Source organism: Sardina pilchardus, chromosome 1, assembly GCF_963854185.1.
Source record: "Sardina pilchardus chromosome 1, fSarPil1.1, whole genome shotgun sequence".
NCBI lineage: Eukaryota > Metazoa > Chordata > Actinopteri > Clupeiformes > Clupeidae > Sardina > Sardina pilchardus.
Genome location: NC_084994.1, coordinates 43808914 through 43829050, shown reverse-complemented (window position 1 = coordinate 43829050; position 20137 = coordinate 43808914). Strand labels below are relative to the sequence as shown.

General features: G+C 49.1%; 1 protein-coding gene across 2 annotated transcripts in view; it reads left to right on the top strand.

The window, feature by feature from the left end:
• rptor (regulatory associated protein of MTOR, complex 1) overlaps positions 1–19870 on the top strand; it is a 174092-nt gene extending 154222 nt beyond the window's left edge. For both annotated transcript variants that reach the window (XM_062545481.1, XM_062545490.1), the window contains 10 exons: positions 1674–1788; positions 2621–2745; positions 3338–3439; positions 6538–6585; positions 11914–12020; positions 12764–12891; positions 14737–14823; positions 15263–15379; positions 15622–15751; positions 16200–19870. In XM_062545481.1, the coding sequence (XP_062401465.1) occupies positions 1674–1788; positions 2621–2745; positions 3338–3439; positions 6538–6585; positions 11914–12020; positions 12764–12891; positions 14737–14823; positions 15263–15379; positions 15622–15751; positions 16200–16268 (1028 nt within the window). In that variant the 3' untranslated portion in view covers positions 16269–19870. The remainder of the gene's footprint in view (positions 1–1673; positions 1789–2620; positions 2746–3337; positions 3440–6537; positions 6586–11913; positions 12021–12763; positions 12892–14736; positions 14824–15262; positions 15380–15621; positions 15752–16199) is intronic.
• Positions 19871–20137: the final 267 nt, after the last annotated feature.

The following is a 20137-nucleotide window of genomic DNA, read 5'->3' as shown; positions in this document are numbered from 1 at the left end:
ACACACTCACTTTTGTTGAGTCACTACCTACGAACTCTCTGAATGCATTAAGGAAGTGATGTCGAGCTCATTTCAGCTCTCGTGTCTTTTCTCTCCCTCACACGGCTCTGTGCTCTGTCGTCATTGTGACGCGTGCGCTCGTGTACGCTAATTACCGGATATGAGTCCTTCCCTTCAAATCATCCTTACTCATTAATCTCAGCCGCCATAATGCTACATTATTCCATTACTGTATGCTACATTATCGCCAGCGTGATTTCTATGGAAGCGATGGTAATGGGCCTTAGTCTCACGGTGAGTGTCTTTTTAAATAACATCGACAGCCAAGTGACTGACTTAGAGAAGAAGAGAAACAGGAACTTTTTTTAGCGAGAGGAGAGATAAGCTAGCTGTGGACACACCGGTTGTGTTCCTCCGGGCGGCGGGTAGCGGCGTGGGGAGGCATAACTTAGCCGCCGTAGCCACTACTGACTCTGCTGACGCAAATGCTGTCTCAAGATTTGTAAGGGAGCGCTCCCCGCGGCTGACAAGAAGAGATGAGCGTCTCCTGTGGGTTTTCCGGGCGGGTTGTAAACCCCCCCCCCCCCCACCCCTCGTGCGTAAGGCACGCGCAGTAAACACCTCTGAGTGGGAGCCCCCCATCTCTCTCTCCTCCTCTCTTCTCTTCTCTGTATCCTTCTCTCTCTCTCTCTCTCATCTCTCTCCCACTCTCTCCCCCCAGTCTGGCCCTCTGAAGTCAGTGGAGGCTCAAACAGAATGGATAACATACCCACGTCACACTCTTCCCCAAACACACATGAGTACATCTACTCAATCACTCTCTCGCTCTCTCTTACTTACACACACACACACACACACACACACTCACACACTCATACACACACACACACACACACCACATGTGCTCTTGATGCCGTAAGCCTGTGTGCGTCAGAGCAGGAGAGCCCAACGCATGCAGCCCCCCCCACCCCCCCCCCCCCCCCCATTCCACTCACGACTCCCTTCATCCAGGCTCGCTTCCATCCTCTAAAGTTTACACTTGAAAAGAGAGAGGGACACGGCTGCCCTCATTCAATCCAATACTGAAAGGGAGGGAGGGAGGGAGGGAGAGGAGAAAAGGAAAGAGGGAGAGAGAGGGGGGGGGTGGAGGGGGGGGCCCACCAGGCCTTTCATTCTGCTGGCATGAAGACAGATGAGACACTAATGCAGGCAGACATTCATCTCCCTCATCTAATATGAGATGTTTGTTTAAAACGCCATTATATTATTCAGGCTGCGCCGCTCTGATGTTTATTTCCGAGGCGCCACAGACGAAACAAAGTTGCAACGCAGAATGCAGGAAACCATCGATCCACGACATGTTCTCCGGCTCGCTATTACAAAATTAATGGCGAACGCCAAATCTGGGGCAACGGCACCAGTTGAGGTCGTTTCTTCTCCTGTGTGAAGTAGTATCGTGATAAATGCGATCCGAGCATCTGAAGATGCCACTGCCCCCCAAAGGCCCAGATCAGAGAGCAGTAACAAAACTGAAAATGTGTTCCTCTTACAGCGACAACAACCCGGAACATTCTCCCTGTTGCCATGAAACGGGCTCGATTTGCGCCATTCTCGGATTGAGCTGTTAAGATCGACTGGCGTCGCCTCTGACCCAAGTTCCTCTGTTTCCTCAGGTGTCTCTCGGCTAGACGACCAGATCTTCATCAACCGGAACCCTGGCGTTCCGTCGGTGGTCAAGTTCCACCCCTTCAACCCCTGCATCGCCGTGGCCGATAAGGACAGCATATGGTGAGTGTGTGTGGATACTTCAGGGTTCTCTCAGGGATCCGTCATGTCGATACCGATTGATTACTCTTCACTCTCTCAACACAAGGTGACGGCGAACCTCATTTTTTGGCATTCGAAACCGCAAAAGCCACAAGCACCAGCAGTCCGAATTGATTTCATATTATTTACCCAAAGTGCTACGCAGCAATACCAGTAGAGAAGTGGTTTCATACGGAACAGCATCTTCCCTAGATCCATCATTAAGTTGAGTCTCTCAGTCAGGACTTTTGACACAACGCAGTTTCCCAGTCAGCTTGGGTCACCTTAAACGCACACTCTGGCCAGGTTTTTGGGGTCAGTGCCCCCGTCCATCGCTTACATTTGGGTCACCTCCTTCAGAGCGTCTCAACAAAGTTTGACAGCCCCCCTGAGTTTGCAAAGCTCTGCCCGGCAGATGAGAGGTGACAGTTTGAATGCCGCTGACTCAAGTTCCCCCCTCGAATCCTCTCGTCTGTCAGGAGCGAGGAGAGCTCAAGATGGAGTTGTGACTGACAGATGGGTGACCCACATATGGGAAGTGGCGCAGATGGGTATATAAATATGGTATACTGATGCAGCGCGTAGCCTAGCCTCACCCCGCCACCAACTCCAGGCTCCCGTTTGATGTCCCGAAATTATTTTTGGGGCAAAAGTTTTAATGAATCTCTAGAGATTGTTTTTTCGAGAGCCCCAGATGGCTTCTGGGCCGATGTGTGACTGAATAACAGAAAAGTGTGTGTGTGTGTGTGTCTGTGTCTATGTGGGTGTGTCTATGTGTGTGTGTGTGTCTGTGTGTGTGTAAACATATTTGTAGCTTTTGGGACTGGGAGAAGGGAGAGAGGCTTGATTACTTCTACAACGGCAACCCTCGCTACACGCGCATCACGGCCATGGAGTATCTGAATGGACACGACTGCTCGCTCCTGCTCACAGCCACCGGTCAGTCCACCTGTCTGCACCACACTGCTTTTCCCACATGTATTGTATTAGCAATAAGGGGATTTGCAGAGATACATGTTTCCCATAGGGGTAAATATTGAATAATATTGAATAATTATTATATTATATTATGATATACCTATATTATAATACAATATAATATAATATGATATAAATGTAATTGCTAATAGGTTACAGAAAAGATAGGTCAGTGAAATCAGTAAAGCCAGTGCTTTCAGGAAACTTGAGACTTTTATATATTTTCTGCCTTAAAATTTATACAGAAGTTTTTGACAAGATTAATGCCAGCACTCTTTTGTAATGTGTATGCACTAGTAGAGTTGATATGCATCTGTGTTGAGCTCTCTGTAGAACTTGCCATTATTCAGCCTTCTCTCTCTCTCTCTCTCTCTGTAACTTTCTCTCTTTCTCCTCTTCTCTTTCATCTTCCTGCCAGTCTCACCCACACTCTCTCTCCACAGCTTCTTCCTTTCTCTGCATCCATCCTGTTCTTCTTTCTCTTTCCTCTCGGTGTCTTGTTCCCCCTCTCTCCATCTCTCACTCACACGATCTCTTTGATGTGCCCTGTCAGACGACGGAGCCTTGAGAATCTGGAAGAACTTTGCCGACCAGCGGAACCCGGAGATGGTGACAGCCTGGCAGGGTCTATCTGACATGCTACCCACTACAAGAGGTCTGCACACACACACACACACACACACACAATTGCACAACGCACACACACACACACACACACAGAGTTGCACAACACACACGAACACGCGCACACACACACACACACACACACACACACACACACACACACACACACACACACACACACACACACACACACACACACACACACACACACACACACACTCATTCATTTCTATTTGCCCATCTCCCTTTTGTTTGCTCATGTCCAAACTCTGCGCTGTGATAAATGACTTGTGTCTGCTTACCTTTCGCTGTACGCCTACCCTCTGGAAATGCAGTGGGAGTTGCTGGACATCAGGGAACTGGTGAGATTTCTAACAGAAACCCCCCCAATCTGTAACGGTGTTGTTTATTGCCTTTGATGTGAGATGTTAGTCACAAGTAGGCTCAGCCCTTTGTATCTCAAAAAAACCTACAGTACCCCCCCCTCCCCATACACATCAAAAACCTCACCCCCTCACGTTGTCAAGCGTACGTGTTTTAAGTTTGTTGCCGACTACTGTGTGTCTGTTATCTGTTTTGTTATGAATGTTGTTTGAGATTCCATTTCACATTTGAGGGAGTTAGAAATACCCTCATGGCATGCCAGGCGAAAAGTGGCATCTGACTCCTCGTGGTTGGCACGTTGGCACCAAGCGGCGCGTGTCCCCCCCCCCCCCCCCCCCCCCAAGTCAATCATTCAGCCCAAAACACACAATTCCATCCAATAACAGTCAGTGTGACACCTGCCACGGCCCCACCACCTGCTCCTCGTGTGGCTCCCCTAATGAAGCCGCGGAGCTGCCTTGCCCGCCGCCGCCGGCAGCGAAGGACACCCACCCCGTCGGCGCTGATCCGGGACCTGTCACATTTGGCACGCCGTGTAGTCGGCATGCGGTGCGCTCCAGCCGCCCACACTGACCCCGAGCCAGCCTGAGATTCAAAAAGCTTGACGCCGACACCGGCGGCGCTCCGCAGCACTCTGAGGGGGGGGGGGGAGACGCGGACGTAGGCTGGCCCTCCCACACGTAGGGGAATATGCTGTCAGTGATTCAGACTAGAGCTGCTGTTTTTCACGGGGGTTTCGTAACGTTCGTTTTATCCGAGAGAAAGGACCACAGTTGTAAGAGACTAGCTCGTTTCGTTTTTGATCGAGAATGACCAGTGTGGCAGGTGCTTTCTCGTCGAGAGAAGTCAGAGAATGGCACGTACCGTATAGCTTTACGTAACGTTAGCCTGTGGTGACATTAGGTGTACTTTGCTCGTTTCCTTATTGTCTTATTTTATTAGACATTTTCATTTCGAACACACGGTACATTGAGATTGCCTGCCATATTGTGTTACGACTACCTTGTGCCTACACACCGGCGGAAGTCTTAACCCATCTAATCTTCTACATCTCTCTGCTGACTCTGCTCAGTTGCCTGTTTATCTCTTTAAGAATGGGCTTGATGTTTGTTTTGTCTGGTACTGTCTCTAAAGGCTGTTTGTTGACCTCATTGTTTAGTCTAACTCTGACATGATGACACACCCCTGTGGGTTGGGCTTTGCTCAGAGGAAAGAGGGGGTGGTGGGGGGGGTTGGGTGGGGGGTAAATGTCCATCTCTCTGTGGCCTTGACCTGCTGCGGTATGCAAGACCAGCAGCTGTCATTATCAGTTGAAGCCACGTCGATCAAAGATAGTTCTCGGTGAGGGGCACCATACCTTTGCTTTGCAGCACACACACACTCTCTCGCGCTCACACGCACACACACACAACACACACACTCTCTTTCTCTCTCTCTCTCTCTCTCTCTCTCTCTCTCTCTCTCTCTCTCTCTCTCTCTCTCTAAACCAAAATCCATAACAGTACTCCAGCCTCCAACCTCACTCCACCTCACCCCACCTCTGAAGGCTTCCTGGGAATTTTCCCTGCATCCAGTAACAGCTTCTCATGGCCTTTCTTTAACCGTTTCATCGTGACTCTTTGAGGCTCTTTGACATTGCTTATTCTGTGCACATGTGTGTGTGTGTGTGTACGTTCAGTGTATGTTAATGTGTGTATGTATATCATCCTCTCCACATCTCAGTTGTTTTTGAGTTTGTGTCATCCAAGACCCCTGAGGCGGGTAGAACAAGGCTGGCCAACTTCACTCCCTTCTCTAGCGTCTCCAGATTAGCTAAACACACAGCCGCTCCCCTCCCGTCCTCTCCCCTCCTCCGTGTGTGTGTGTGTGTGTGTGTGTGTGTGTGTGTGTGTGTGTGTGTGTGTGTGTGTGTGTGTGTGTGTGTGTGTGTGTGTGTGTGTGTGTGCGCTCGCGCGCGCCAGGAGAGGCCTCTTCCTGCATTAGCTGGTTTCCTGCGGGCGTGGGGCTGCCATGCGAGGGATTATTGTGGCCGCCTCCCTCAGGCGCTCTCCAGACGAGATTAAGGGCTCTCTCTCTCTCTACCCACCCCTCTCTGTCTCTCTCTCTACCCACCCCTCTGTCTCTCTCTCTACCCACCCCTCTCTGTCTCTCTCTCTACCCACCCCTCTCTGTCTCTCTCTCTACCCACCCCTCTCTGTCTCTCTCTCTACCCCACCCCTCTCTGTCTCTCTCTCTACCCCACCCCTCTCTGTCTCTCTCTCTACCCACCCCTCTCTGTCTCTCTCTCTACCCCACCCCTCTCTCTGTCTCTACCCACCTCACCTCTCTCTGCCCACCCCACCTCCCCCCTCTTTTTTTGGGAGATGGCAGAGAGGCTTTTGGGAGCGGCTCCTTGAGATGCAGAGAGGGGCTCGTGCTAGAGGAGTGAGCAGGGTGTTTAATTGCCATATGTCACAGCTCCAGCCTTCTTCTGACTTTTGCCATCCCCAAGTGTGTGCGTGTGTGTGTGTTTGTGTCTGTGACAATGTGTGTGCATCTGTTACTGTCTGTGTATCGCGTGCGTGGAATATATGTGTTTGTTTGTTTGTTTGTTTGTTTGTTAGTTTGTGTGTGTGTGTGTGTGTGTGTGTGGCTGTTGATGCGCCTCCTTGACTGTGCTAACTCATTGGTGTCCTCTCTGGCTGGTGTTCCGATCGGCCCGTCCTGGCTGAACCGCTTCCCTGTCTGCCCCCCCCCCTCTCACAGGTCTAGCGCGCCGCGTCTCCATCTATCTTGACAGGAGTAAACAGGGAGGTGAGTGCTTCTTCTCTTTTTCTTTCCCCCCCTCCGTATTCTACACTCCTCTCTCCTTCTCCTCAATCTATTATTTTTTTTGATTATTTTTTTTTAGTTATGTTTTTGTGTCGCACTAAAATCAACGTCATGCTGTGTGCTGTTTTACCCCCCATCCTCCTCTGACCTCATCCTTTCACAAACAAACCACATCTCTCACCCAATCGCACGCAAGCGTTCTACGGTTTAGCATAAGTGCATTGATTGCCAGTCACTACACTGACATGATGATTATGCAGGGACTGTTGATTCCTTTAAATCACCAATGTTGAAATCAGGCACCAATCACCAATGTTGAAATCCGCCACCAATCACCAATGTTGAAATCAGTTCTAAGGATGGGCATCGTTAAGATATTATCGATATCGATGCCATTATCGAGTCTGCTTATCGATGCGATTCCTTATCGATTCCCATATCGATTCCTGTACCATCTACAGAACATTTACAGTATGGCTTTGAGAGTTGTTGGCTTTGAATGTATTGAATGCTTTTATATTTCTAAAAAGTAAACATTTCTAAAACAAAGCTTCGTATTGTAGCCTAATCACACTTAGTCGTGTGTTTTTAATTCGTCTCTCCATGGGATCATGAAAAGCGTTCATTTGTTGTGTGTAGCCGAATAAAATGGCTATGAAAAATGCTGATTTTGAAAACAACAAAACCGCAATTGAGTTTACTTATTACACAGCTCCGTGTTGCAGAAAGTTATACCGATTTAATTTAATATGCCGTATAGCCGACGTGGTGCGCCTTATATAAAATCTTGCATTAGATAAGGCGATTGCAGCAGCAATTTCATCATAGGCTACGGCTACCACAATTTTGTCAACTGTAATGTCAATATACAGTGAAACAAAGCCTGTCAAACAATGTGCGTAAATGTATTATGCCTAATGAATCTTTGAAGTCCAAATGAAAGAAAATGTTGCTGCTGTTGCTAAGATCTGTTACAATAAATCGTGACTTAAGCATAACAGACAACGGAGTTTTGAGGCTCTAGGCTATAACGTGTGCAATGAAAATATAAAGTGTGTTGCATTCCATAATTCTTTTCAAAGACTAGGATTAGGCAGTCTCTGCAGTTTCCATGAAATCCAAGTCGTTAGTTGTTTTAAATAACATTGCTTCTAGCCATAGACAGCGTTTAGCCCACGTATCCACTGTGAAGTTTCACGTGCAGGAGCGCACGCACATTGAGTGCTCACAGGTTGCATTGATGGCACCAAATTAGAAAGAATAATTTCCTGACTGGGGAAACTTTTAGTTTATTTTTCTCGCTGATATAGACGGTTCACTTAATTTAAAGGCAATTGATGACATAGCCTAATGCCCTGCTAGCACTGGGATGTTCGTAGCCTACCTTGAAAGCTAGCCAGCTGAGCTGACGTTCACAAGTCAGTTCAGCTGTTCTGTCCTTCTCTACGTGATTTCTAGTTGTCCATGCAGAAACTCTCTTGGATAGCCAGTTAACTTCGTGCATATTCTCATTCAGAGTTTAATCCAGGTTTGATGTAAAATAATTTGATTAGCCATTTATAAAACACGTAGTGGGCTAAGTTCGGCTAGGCTGAGCCCTAACTAAAAAGCCTGTTCATGATAGCATAGTCAACACGTTGTCATTTTTGCCAAACGAAAAAAATAGGCTACTTACAGCTAGCAATAATGTTTTGATATAAGTCTAAGCCTGCCGTTTTGCAAACTGTCAAATACAGTGCACTCCTGGTATTTAATGCCATGGATGTTGTTTAAGTGCTTGAGCATGACAGAACAGAACGTTCAGAATCGTTAAGGGAATCGTTAACGTGTGGACTTGTACGATTCCGATGGATCGGAACATTCGGAACCGGTTTCAAACCGGAACCTGGAACCGATTCCCAAGCCTAGGTTCTGTGTCTTTTCTCCCAATCATGACTGTCCAGATCATTTTAGTTCTACTGCAGTTTCATGTGTTGAATTTTACACCTGCCTTTACAGAAAATGTTCACGTTCTACTTCACTTGGTCCTGAAAATAGTCTTTCTCTCGACGAGAACACAAGAGTCTCACTAGTAGTCTTAAGACACTAATCATAGCTTCGGGGTCCCAAAACAAAAGCAGCCTGTGTTTGGAAGAGACTCACTCCGCCAGACTAAAGACAATATCTACAGGGCTCAACATCTTTAGCATTCGCAGTTCTCCACCTGGCATTGCATAAGGGGGTGAACAGGAGTTAAAAAACATAAAAGGGAAAAAACCGAGTAAACAAGAATAAACAAAAACAGCCCCAGTGACCCCCCCCCCCTCCCTCCTGCTTGTGCGTGGCGATTGTTTGGCGTGTGGGTTATCATGCAGGAAGAGCCGTCAGGAGTGTTTGTGTTTGGGCTGAGGGGGGAGTTTAGCGTGCTCAGACCTCATTACACGCCCGGCCAATGCCAACCAACCCCCCCCCCCCCCCCCCCATTCCCTCCCTCCCCGCCCGTGTTTGTTCAGTATCTAATCACGGCACTCTGCTCCTGCACCTGCACAGACGGCTCAGAGCTCCAACCTAATGAAGCTGTTCAGCAGCAACACCCCGCGATTTAGGTGCGCTGGAGACCACACACAGTAGCAGCCATTTTGTGGCTCAGTTGCAAAGTGTTGTGAGCAGACATGAAGTGGGGCAGAGTCAATTCACATGGATGGGCAACCCTGTTTTGAAGAAGTTGTTGTCGGACGAAGTTAGCTCGACTGGGAACTTGTGTGAATTGGGATGGATGGAGGAGTTGTTCAATTAGGCCATCAGCGTGGGTCCGTTCTGTGTTTACCGCCCGTGGCACAGTTGGCACCGTTGGCAGTGCGGAGAGTGTGCCCTACTCCATATAGCGGTTTACTGGCTCCTCATGAAAGGGAGTCCTTGGCACCGCAGGACCGGACTGGACTGGCCACCACACCGCCAGTCTCCAACAACACGAGCCGTTCACGACACAAGCCGCAGAGGAGTAGGGCCGAGAGTCGGCGCCGCGGAGACCCCAAGTGTGTGTGTGCGTGTGTGTGTTGTGGTAAAATTTCAAAAGACTGTCGTCACACGTCGACGGCGGTGGCGGTGTAAAGGTGCCCGAGAGAAAACACCTTTGGTGTGAGCCGATTCTGATTAGTTTTTGGGGAGTGTCAGCTACTCGGCACAACAGAGACGCGAAGCTCCCGAAATAAACGCTGAAAGACAGAGAAGAAAATGGGGAATAGAGAGATAATGAGAGGAGAGGAATAAAAAAAAAAAATCCTCACTGCAGCGCTTCTCAATTAACTCCGGCTAAACAAAGCCAGTCTGTGAGTAGACGAAATATATTCCACGGAATGAGACACTTGAAAGAGAGAGTGTGGGAGAGATTTGGCGATGTGGACAATAGAGAGATATAAAGGCTTTGTGATGTTGAATACCGCAGCGGCACCGAGGCAGGCGAAGATTTGGTGTTCTTTAACAAACGAGAAACAAGGAACAGAAAGATGGGTGCGGAATGGCTGATGAGCAGCACCCACCCCAGCAGCTTAGCCAGGCGACGGACGCGTTCGAATCCGCCCCAGCGCCTCTCTATGGGCACGGCAGCTCTCGATCTCAGCGTGGGCTGACCCCAGCTCGCTTTTGGAGAGGCAGGCGACGGCAGGCCGGCGAACGAGCGGGCGGGCGGTCAGCGGGCACAGCTCCAGACGGAGGTCGTCAAAAGGCCATGGAGGCGGTAGAGGGCCCAACAGCTGTGACCAACGGCTTTTCTGAAGCCCTGTCCTCAAAGGTTGATCAGAGTCCGCGAAGCGTTTGACCATATGCAGGAAATCGCATAAAACTTGCGTGGTTTTTCCTGTTTTGGCTTATCTAGGGATTCCCTACTCTCCCTGGGACGAGTCATAAGAGGTTTTTCGAAGCCGATGGTGACCCAGACACCCAGGGTAAACACAAATCGATGTGGTCCCCGACACTAGTAGCTCCTTGATCATGCAAGTAATTACCCTTAAACGCCTTAAAGGACGTAGTAAGCCACATATTGAGCTGGCCAGTGATCCCTCGGTGTCGTGACACCTCGCCAGGCGTCCGAGCCTCCGTCTCTCTGAGTCCTGTGGAGCTCTGAGTCAGACCGCTGGAGCAGGTGCTCCTTGTCCTTCGCCGTGAATCAAAGAGACTTAAAACCTCCGGGGTTTAAGAGTTACAGGCAGGCTACAGCAGGCCCATAACTGTGAAGCGGTCTGTTTCGCGGAGCCTAATTATTTCGCGGAGTGTAATTATTTTGTACGTACGCACCGCTGTCACGACGGCCGCAGCCAGTTCCGTGTTGAGTGTAGCGGAAGTTAATTGTGGAAGCATACGCTCCGAGAACAGAAGGATTTCAGTCGCGTGCCTGGTGTGTGAGCTGGCTGTTTCGACGTCAGAGTCTAGACACAGCAGGATTAGGAAGAGGTGCTCACTCAACAGCTCCCCTCTCCCCCCCCCCCCCAAAAAAACTCTCGAACGTCACTTTTTGAGTTTGAGTGTTCAGGCACCTCTGTTGCCCTGGGTCACGGGGAGCCGGTGACTTTGATGTGACTGCCGCTCGGCTCCGCTCCGAGCCCGCTCTTGACAGACAGCCACTCCTCGGCGGAGCGAGCGGTGGGTCTGCAGACCACCCCGTCTGCCACTTTTAACTCCACACTCACCCTGTGGCACAGACCTCAGACCTCAGGCTGGGAGCACGTCCAGCCACTGCTAAACGGTGACGATGTTTGGAAATGGCATTAACTCACGAGGACCAACGGGGAATGCTAATGTGCGGCGTCGTGTTCTGATCTATTGACGAGAAGTACATTTATTTATTTATTTATTTATTATTTGTGTTTAAATATATTTATTGGCTGTTGAGTCATCCATATTAATGAGCTTCCTAGATCAGCTGTCTGAGCCTTGCTGAGCCTCCCAGCGTGACAGAGACACTGAGGCGCTGTGTGTGTGTGTGTGTGTGTGTGTGTGTGTGTGTGGGTGTCAGGGAGATGGCACACAGAGAGGGCGCAGTGCCAAGACGTCTGTGGGAGGGTTCAGGTGGATGCCACACAGGTGCCCTGCTGAACCCCAGAGTGTGTGTGTGAATATGCGTGTGTGTGTGTGTGTGTGTGTGTGTGTTTTGTGTTTGTGTTCACTCACTGTTGGATAAGGTCACACAGCATCAGGCTCCATGGAAGACATGGGAGGTTGATATTAAGGAGCAGTGCTGTGTCATGCTCCTTTAGGGTGTGTGTGTGAGTGTGCTAATCGGTGTGTGTTTGTGTGTGACCCCGTGTGTGTGTGTTTGTGTGTCCTGGCCCTCAGGTGCTGGCATGGTGGTGGACTGGGAGCAGGAGACGGGTCTGCTGATGACATCAGGAGACGTGCGCATCATCAGGATCTGGGACACCGAGAGGGAGACCAAGGTTCAGGTGAGTGTAGCACCCAGACTCACACCTGTAACGCCTTAATATTACCCTCATACCCACCCACACTCACACCTGTAACGCCATATTATTACCCTCATACCCACCCACACTCACACCTGTACCCCAGGTGACCCTCATACCCACCCACACTCACACCTGTACACCAGGTGACCCTCATACCCACCCACACTCACACCTGTACCCCAGGTGACCCTCATACCCACCCACACTCACACCTGTACACCAGGTGACCCTCATACCCACCCACACTCACACCTGTACACCAGGTGACCCTCATACCCAGTCTGACACTCCTCAACATGCAGCTCCTGAAGCTCATAGCAACATAACTATTTGTTGATATGGCTTCAGTGGTTGTTTGCCTCCATGCGCTGCCATGATTAGATTAATATCTAATTAGCATTTTACAGTTTGAACGTTTACCTGTGACTGACCTAGTGTGGCGAAATTCAATCAACAGATAGTTGAGTCCCAGGTCCCTTAGGAGCTTGAGAGCTTGAGAGAGTCTACGGTGTTGAGTTCAGTAATTAATATGTGTGTGTGTGTGTGTGTTTGTCTGTGTCTGTGTCTGTGTCTGTGTGTCCGTGTGTGTGTCCGTGTCTGTGTCTGTGTGTGTGTCTCTGTGTGTCTCTGTGTGTCTCTGTGTGTCTGTGTCTGTGTGTGTGTCTGTGTGTGTGTGTCCATGTGTGTGTGTGTGCGTGCGTGCATGTGTGTTTTCCCAACAGGACATCCCAACCGGAGCGGACAGCTGTGTGACCAGCTTGTCGTGTGACCCCCAGCGTTCCCTGATCGTGGCGGGCCTGGGCGACGGTTCAGTGAGAGTGTACGACCGGCGAATGGCTCCCAACGAGTGGTGAGTCGCCGCCAAGTCCATCGCCGACGCGTACAGTATGTGCCACCAGAGTGAACCTGCTGTATGGCTGGATCATGCAGTATGAATGAATGGCAGCCATAAAGAGTGGCTTTTCATGTCCATGGAGTGTGTAAGTCGGAAAGTCGGAGTCGGAATTCCCAGCGGTGTGACTGTCGGTAGCTCCAGAGAATCTCACCGAGCTTCATGTGACTGGAGTCTGGGAGCTCTCTGGGGAACTGAGTGGCTGGCAGAGTTTCACAAAAAGAAAAAAAAGTTTCTCGACTTAGCCGCGGAGAAGAAAAATGATGCCATCCTTTTTGTTCGGAGAATCGGAGAGGCTGTCTGGCTCCGGCGCAGGTTCATTCGAGGAGACACGAGCACGGCTCGTCAAGGGCACAGCCGTGTGTGTGTGTGTGTGTGTGTGTGTGTTTGTGTGTTTGTGTGTGTGTGTGTGTGTGTGTGTGTGTGTGTGTGTGTGTGTGTGTGTGTGTGTGTGTGTGTGTGTGTGTGTGTGTGTGTGTGTGTGTGCGCGTGTGTGCGTGCATGTGCGCGCGTGGGCGCTTATGTATGCAAGCAAATTGCATTTTGTCGCAATAATAACTTTGAATGTACGATTATCAACCCCAGCACAAAAACACTGTAAATCTTCCAGAGTCATTTGTCGCCGTCGTCTTCGTCCTCCTCCTCCTCCTCCCCCCCCCCCCCCCGCTGCTACTGCTGCTCCTGTGTGCTAATAGAGTAAACAACCCCAGACGTGAAATCACGTATTACCTTTCTTAATTATTCACACTCCCGACAAAGCACGAGCGCTGAATATGCTTACCTTACGGTTCATGTCGCCGGGGGTAGTGTGTGTGTTCTACAGCCTGGAGACAACACACACACACGCGCACACACACACATATGCACACACACACGAGGCCATTAGTCATCAAAACATCTTGCGTTTCCGCCAACCTGTTATTCCAGCCCCTTCCTCTGGATGAGAAAACAGGGCAATTAAGCCATAAAGCAGCCCCATGAATCTTTAACCAGTGCTAATTTAACCGCTCCCCCAGGCACTAGCATTTCAACAGCGCTAGCTCTCCACCCCCTCTGCTGCGCCCCTCCAGCCAACCTGCCAAATGTCCCCTCGGCAAACCCCCCTCCACCACCACCACCACCGCCACCGCCACCACCCCAAACCCCAACCCCCAGCTGTCTTAGCTTGATGACCTTTTCACATTCTAACATTTTCTTTTTCCTTCCACCAGCCCGGGCACCAGTGCCTCATTTGTTCCCCGTCTTGCTCAAGCTTGTTTTCATAACGCTGCTTTGCAGTAGGTTTTCTAGCCGGTGTTTAGACAGCAGCGAGAGATATTGTTCAGTGTGTGGATGGCGGTGGGCAAGACTAGACGGAAACCCTTTCCTCTGCTCTCTTCTCTCCTCTCCTCTGCCTTCCTGGAGTGATATTAAACAGAATCAGTCTCCGGCCCCTCAAGAATGTTTTGCGAGCGCCGCAATGACTTTTTCAAGCGCCGACTTGCTCGAGTCGGCCTTCACCAGCCCTTGGTCGTCAGCGTTGGCTCCCGACTGACCCCGGGTCTGTGGTAGTAGGGCAGAAGCTGCAGCGCAGCTCTGCAAAAGGGCCCTTTGGATGCTGTTGCCATGGAGACCATGGTGCACTCTGCTGTGCAGCTGGGGCTCTTTTTTGTGCGTTCCTATAGCTGCCCCTAGTGGTAAAAGAGGGGAACTGCATACAGCACGCAGACAATGCCAGCCATGTAGAAACACATTTGAGTAGATGTTCTATGAGCAGTGGACATTTTGTAAGATGTTTTTTTGTGTTTGTGTGTGTTTCTGCAGTCGAGTGATGACGTACCGGGAGCATGGTGCCTGGGTGGTCAAGGCTCATCTACAGAGGGAGACGGACGGCCACATCATCAGTGTTAGGTGAACATCTCCTCTCATAGCACTACTTACAACTCGTCTTGCTTATCCTATGGACAATTGCACTCATTGATGTACTTACTACACTCATTGATGCACTTAATGTGATTGTTGTTTATTGTTGTAAAATGTGTTGGTAGAATTGCTCTTAAAAGCTTAAAATGTTTTTTTGTCACGTTGTAAGTTTGGTTAAAAAGCGTCAGCCAAGTGTAAGGTGATGTAATGTAATGTTAAGTACCATCGGTCACATCTGTCCCTTGTGTCCTTCTGTGACCAGTCATTAGTGTTTCTACCCCCCTCTGTCTGCATAGCGTATCCACGTTTGATATTATTGATAGATTGCTGTAGAATATCTGGTCATTCTCACTGCTGTACAAAAATATCCATTGCCATGTTGGACCCAGAGTTGTATAATGGAGTACGTTTGGTGTTCTCTCCTCAGTGTAAACGGAGACGTACGTTTCTTCGAGACACGTGTACCGGAATCTGTGAACGTGCTGCAAACAGTGAAGGGTCTGACCGCGCTGGACATCCACCCACAGGCCAACCTCTTCGCTTGGTCAGTCTGAGTTTGTGTGTGTGTGTGTGTGTGTGTGTGTGTGCGTGTGTGCCTGTGTGTGTGTGTGTGCCTGTGTGTGTGTGTGTGGATGTGACATGCTGTATGGGATCCAGTCTTGCTGTGTTTAAAGCATCGAAAGTGTTGTAGAACTCCGGTTCATGTGTCTAAACTCCGATCCGTTCCTCTGCTCCTCACCTGCCCCCCTCCTCCCCCTCTCCTCCTCCTCCTCCTCCTCCTCTCAGTGGCTCCATGAACCAGTTCATCGCTGTGTACAACTCCAACGGCGACGTCATCAGCAACATCAAGTACTACGACGGCTTCATGGGCCAGAGGATCGGGGCCATCAGCTGCCTGGCCTTCCACCCCTACTGGGTACGCACGACGACACGCTCACACAGCTAACACACATGACTACTGAGTTTGGCTGAATTTACTCTTAAGAACAACACTCTGTTTTTTTTTAATCTCTTGAACACTAACGTGGGCTCAGATATTCAGTTGACCTGTGCCTCGAGTCACTGAGGCATTTCTATTTATTTCAAAATTAGGATTTTGTCTGCATTGCTCGACAGCCTTGTTTAACCATCAGTAAATATGCTAATGCTAATATGCTAACCCAAGTCACTGAGGGGTTTCTGTTCATTTCCAAGTTAGCCAGGGATGTTGAAAGTTGGCATTGCTTGACAGCCTTGTTTAACCATCAGTAAATATGCTAATGCTAATATGCTAACCTGTGGCTGCTGTTTTGGTTGTGATGAGACTGAAGCTCACAGGCTCTGTTCTGTCCTTGTCCCCCCTTCCCCACCCCCCACCCCTGCAGCCCCACTTGGCCGTGGGCAGTAACGACTACTACATGTCCATCTACTCGGCCGAGAAAAGGCTCAGATAACAGCGCGGCTGCGCCCAGCCCAGGCCCCGCCCAGGCCCCAGCCAGGCCCCGCCCAGATGCTGAGAAAACACACACACACACACACCACCACCACCACCACCACCCCTCTCTACCCTGGAGCCAGGATGTAAATGACTTCTGATGTACATATGCAAAACTACCACCCTGAATGTCTAGTGATGGCTGCTCTATCTCTCTCGTGATGACGACCTATATTATTATTATTATTATTATTATTATTCTTGTTATTATTATGATCGTTACTACTAAGCATTATTTTGGAGCTAATGATTGTAGACTTTGGCTGTGCTGAAGAGTGTACATTGAATTTGCATATATATAACGTTGAAAGAGCTTAGAGGTTCTATTTTAAAAGGTACAGCCTGCGCGCGAGGGGGGGTCTGAGGGCAGACCTCTCCTCCGCCAGCGTTCCTGCCTGTTTGATTTGAACTCTGACCCCTGCTTGACCCCGTGACCTGTGTGGAGAAAAAGGGGGGTGTGAAGGAAAAGCAATGGAGGAGGAGTGGAGGTGGGAAGAGGCGGGGATGGAGCCGTGAGAGACTTCAGGGCGAGACCGGGTGGATGGCCACCGATGTGCCTGCGTGCTCAAGGTGTGGCCTGCCTACCTGGCCTGCTGCTGCTGCTGCTGTGGATGATGGAGGCCACCTGTGTTTCAGGTGGTGGTCGTGCGCACACACACACACACACACACACACACACACACACACACACACACACCTATGATGGGTCTTAAAGCCCTATCAGTCACCAAACCTCCTGTCTGTTAGTCTGTTTACACACACACACTTGGCCACATCTCACTCACTCACTCACAGACAGAGACAGACATACAGACAGACAGACAAGACAGACACACATATAGTACATTCACTCCACACACACAAAGGCACTCTCTCTCTCACACTCTCTCACACACACAGTGCCAAAACCAACCATCTCCCCACCCCCTCCCCTCTTCACCACCTCGGCTCTCTGACGCACGGGGGCCGCACGTCCTGGGGTGGACCTGACCTGTCCACCGCCACCCTCCGAAGCCTCCTCGGAGACGGGAGGTCACTACCTATCTTCCTGTGTGCCCTGCTAAGCAATAAGGATCCCAGGGTTGAGACTGACAAGCTTCAACTGGAGCATCTCACTTTAAAAAAAAAACAACAACAAAAAAAAACAAACAAAATGGACTTGGGCCTAAGAGAGGACTCTGACGATAGCACCCACCCGCATCATAGCTGTGAAGATCACAAGCTTTGGTCTCTTTTTCTTTTTTTGTTTTTGTTTGTATGATCCTGCTGGTCGTAACGCATTGTGTTGGAATCCCAAGCTGTGGCTGTGTTTTAGCATGACATTCATTGCTGACCCGCGTGGTCCGCTTTTTGTCTGGCTGACCGAGGGACCGAGTCGTCCCACGGGCTGGTCAGCACTGCTAGAGGATCTGAAGGCCGACCAGCTGACCCATGATAAGCACCAGGACCATCCAGCCTCATAACCTCCCCCTCGCAACCAAAAGGTGATGACCTCTGAACTCTCGACTCCCAGCTCACAGCCACACCAGCCTTTTAGCTCGACCCCAGCTCTTGTGCCAACAGCCGCCCCCCCCCCCCCTCATCTTCTCATCCTCTCGGCCCTGCAGGCCGCAAGGGGATCATGGGAAACGGAGTTTCCCGTCAGCCTTCCCACCCTCAGCTCTCTCTCTCTCTCTCTCTCTCTCTCTCTCTCTCTCTCTCTCTCTCTCTCTCTCTCTCTCTCTCTTTCTGCGTTCATCTAGACATGATTATCCTCCGTTCTCTTTTGTTTCTTTTTGAATTTTATTTAAAGTTTACTTTTACTTTTCGGTTTCGTTTTAAATCTTGATTTTATTGGGGACTCTGGGACTCATCTCTGTGCTCTTGGTTAGACGTCAGTGGACCGAGGAGAGAGGCGCTGGTGGAAAGGAAGCCGTTAGCCTCAGACCTTCTTTTGCCCTCTTCTGGCTGCCTTACGCATAGCTGATTGCTACTTCATGGCTTCCTAGCTGTTGGTTGACCGTTTCTTGTGACACACTAGAACCAGAGTGCCATCTGTGGTGCACGTATGCACTGACCTGTACTGACCGTTCTGACCGTTCTGCATGTTCCGGAGCTGGTGGTTGTCGTCCTCTCAGACCGCCCTCAGTGTCTCGGCGCGCTCGCTATACACATAATTGTTTACTTCCTGTAGCCCATTTTGGATGCTCAATTGTAATCAACAAAAACCAGCAACAGCCCAGAGAAAAAAGGGATGCATTAATAAAATCACTGGGAGTGCAGTGTACTCATTGCTACGTTTCTATTGAGAAAAGAAAAGGCTGTGTCAAATGTAAGATTTCTTTAGGCCTGAGGGTCAGCTCTCTGCTCTTCTCACAGTAAATGTTTCTTTACACCGAGGAACTGCTTTTCTAATTCTTAAAGTGCCTCCCTCCAGGGAGTGCAATTCTTAAACATGCTTATCAATTCTTGACTTTACTTCCCAGAGTCCTCTGATGAAGTGATTGTAAAGAGGGTCATCTAGGGAAGCCTCCGAGTCTCTCTAGTAATGAAATGTGGCGTATCTGGTTGGAACGGTGCCGCCTCCACATAATAAACGTTGGACTATCGCTCCAATGATAAAAGTATAGTAGAACCCAAGCACTTGTACAGTGAAATTATCTCCTCTTTTTTTTGTACTTCACGTTCCCCTTCTCCAACCCATAGTCAATATATGAATATATAATTTTATTTTTGTCCTTTTTTTTCATACCCTTGAGGGTATATTGTAATTTGCTTTCTCTCATTGTGGGTTTGTGTTTTAATTCTCTGGTCTTTTTTTGCTTGTCTCTTGCCTTGGCTTTTTTTTTGTGAGGGCGGGGTGGTTCGGAATGAAGTAGTCGCATCACACGCCACTTGAGTTATTCCCCTGGCTTAACCCTGTCATGAAATGGAAGCCCTTACTTTTGCCACTTTATCTCGCTTGACTCCCGAGGATAAAGATGAAGAATGGACAGAAACACTTGCCTTGTAGGCAAAACTGGCAAACACTTGGCTGTGTAGTAGTCACAGTCCTACCCCAAACCAATGCTCTCTGGACTGTCTCCCCCTGGGGGAGTGGAGGAGGTACTGCAGTTTTCACCGCTTCACAGTCACCCTGCTGAGAACCACATCTCTAATATCCTGCTCTGAGTTTTAACATTTTAGATAAAAAAAGAAGAAACTAGTAGAACGAGTTTGAAGAGAAAAAAAAACAAAACAATCAGGAGTTTTCTGTGATAGGTTATTTGCTGACTGTGGACTACAAGACAGGGGAAGAAATCCTTGAAATAAACCAAATACACAACCCAGTGTGTCCATGTTTATGTTCTCATCTGTTTTCTTGGATTTTAGCTTTCTTCTTCATGGACCATGCAGACGCCATAACTCACCACCTTCCTTAATATTGTTTCTGAATATATCCATACATATAGCTAAGGGATCTGCAAAATAACCTGCTTTGATTGATAAAGTTGTACTTTATCAATAAAGAATACATATCTTTGATGTGTTGATCAGATCTAAATGACGACCCTTTACATAAATAAAACAAAGTGTCTATTGCTCACTTCACTTTGACATGATTATGACATATCATAGCAATCTGTTATGAATCACTTATATGACCTCACTCAGGTCACATGAACCATCCTTACAGTCATTTCCTGCATGTAAGCCGCATTGTGTATGAGCCACAGGACAGTGCTTTAAGCAAGTTAAAAGAAACAAAACCATATTAACACCATATTAACTACCCCCCCTGTATTAACCTCATAGCTGTAGAAATTTTGCCAAATCAATGTCTAAGCCGCGGCTAATAGTTGGGAAATT